This window comes from Naegleria gruberi (assembly GCF_000004985.1).
Source record: "Naegleria gruberi genomic scaffold NAEGRscaffold_484, whole genome shotgun sequence".
Lineage (NCBI taxonomy): Eukaryota > Heterolobosea > Eutetramitea > Acrasida > Naegleriidae > Naegleria > Naegleria gruberi.
In genome coordinates this window covers 1-1,160 of record NW_003163000.1, presented here as the reverse complement: position 1 = coordinate 1,160, position 1,160 = coordinate 1, and the positions used below count along the sequence as shown (strand labels likewise).

Sequence of the window (1,160 nt, the reverse complement as noted above, 5' to 3'; positions counted from 1 at the left end):
TAATATATTGAAAGAAGAATGAATATGTGGAAATTCACAAGGGTGTGTGAAAAATTCAACTTGATCATTGAAGGCACAAATGTACTATGGAAATATCAATGTAATGGAATGTGGTGTCTTTGGAGACAGGTGGTGACCGCAACAAGATCTCTCAAAAAAAAGCTCCCGGCCACGTCAGAAATGCAAGTTTACTATTGTAAAAACGGTGGTTGGCCGTTAAAAACTTTTTGATTGGATCTTCTCGGACTTGTAAAATTTCCATGGAAATTTTTCGTGGTTGGGAAATTTGACAATTTTACAGTAATTTAGAAGCCTCAATAGGAATAATTGAAGCTGGTGGAAATACTTCTTAATACTCATCATGCTCAATTATGATTAATTCACAGTGAACTAATTTAATACAATAATATAATATTTATTAATAGAATCAATTTTGAAAAAAAAATGGGATTTGAATTTAGAAGATTTAAACCACTCACTTCCGAAGAGTTTCATCACAACTTTACTGAATATCAAAAAATGGAAGAGAAAAATGATGTGTATTTAATTGTTGTGGATAAGGAGGGAAATAGTGTTATTCCCGAAACTATTGGAATTAAACTTGCTTACATGTCACAATTTGAAATTAAAATTCGTAAAAAGAGAAAGAAATCTGGCATTGAAAAATGGAAGAAAATTCACTGTTTTTCAGAGAAGGTTGATTTATCTGATCAGGATAATCTACTCAAGAGTATAGAGAACCAATTAAAGATGAATCAAGTTTCGGATCTGGCACTCAGTTCAAATCATCACAGGGTTGTCTCAGCTAAAACTTGTAAAATTAGAAGAAATTATAGAAATTATGAGATTGCTTTCTTTTCATTGAAATTTGAGGATGTGAACGAAACTCTTTATTTTAAATCAGTAAATATTGAGGGAGAGAAAAAGTTTAAAAAAATTGATAAGCAACTAGTTGAAAAGGATCTACCACTCTCATCTCAGGATGCTCAGGTTTTAACTTGTGGTTATCCAGAATTGCTTTTAAGGAAATATTTGAGTGTAAAATCAAATATTCAAAATTAAATAGTCCAAGCTTCCAATAATTCCTCAAGTCTAACTCTAGGATTCTTTCCATCACTATCAAATTTAATCTTACTTGCAATAGAACCAGAATTTTCATG

The 1,160-nt window shown here is 31.0% G+C and overlaps 1 protein-coding gene across 1 annotated transcript; it reads left to right on the top strand.

Moving 5' to 3' along the window:
- Nucleotides 1-444: 444 nt before the first annotated feature.
- Nucleotides 445-1,062, top strand: NAEGRDRAFT_76822 (uncharacterized protein; the record flags this gene model as incomplete). The annotated part of the gene is made up of 1 exon (XM_002668222.1): nt 445-1,062. One exon carries the CDS (start codon nt 445-447, stop codon nt 1,060-1,062), a length of 618 nt encoding a protein of 205 aa, XP_002668268.1.
- Between the last annotated feature and the right edge of the window lie 98 nt (nt 1,063-1,160).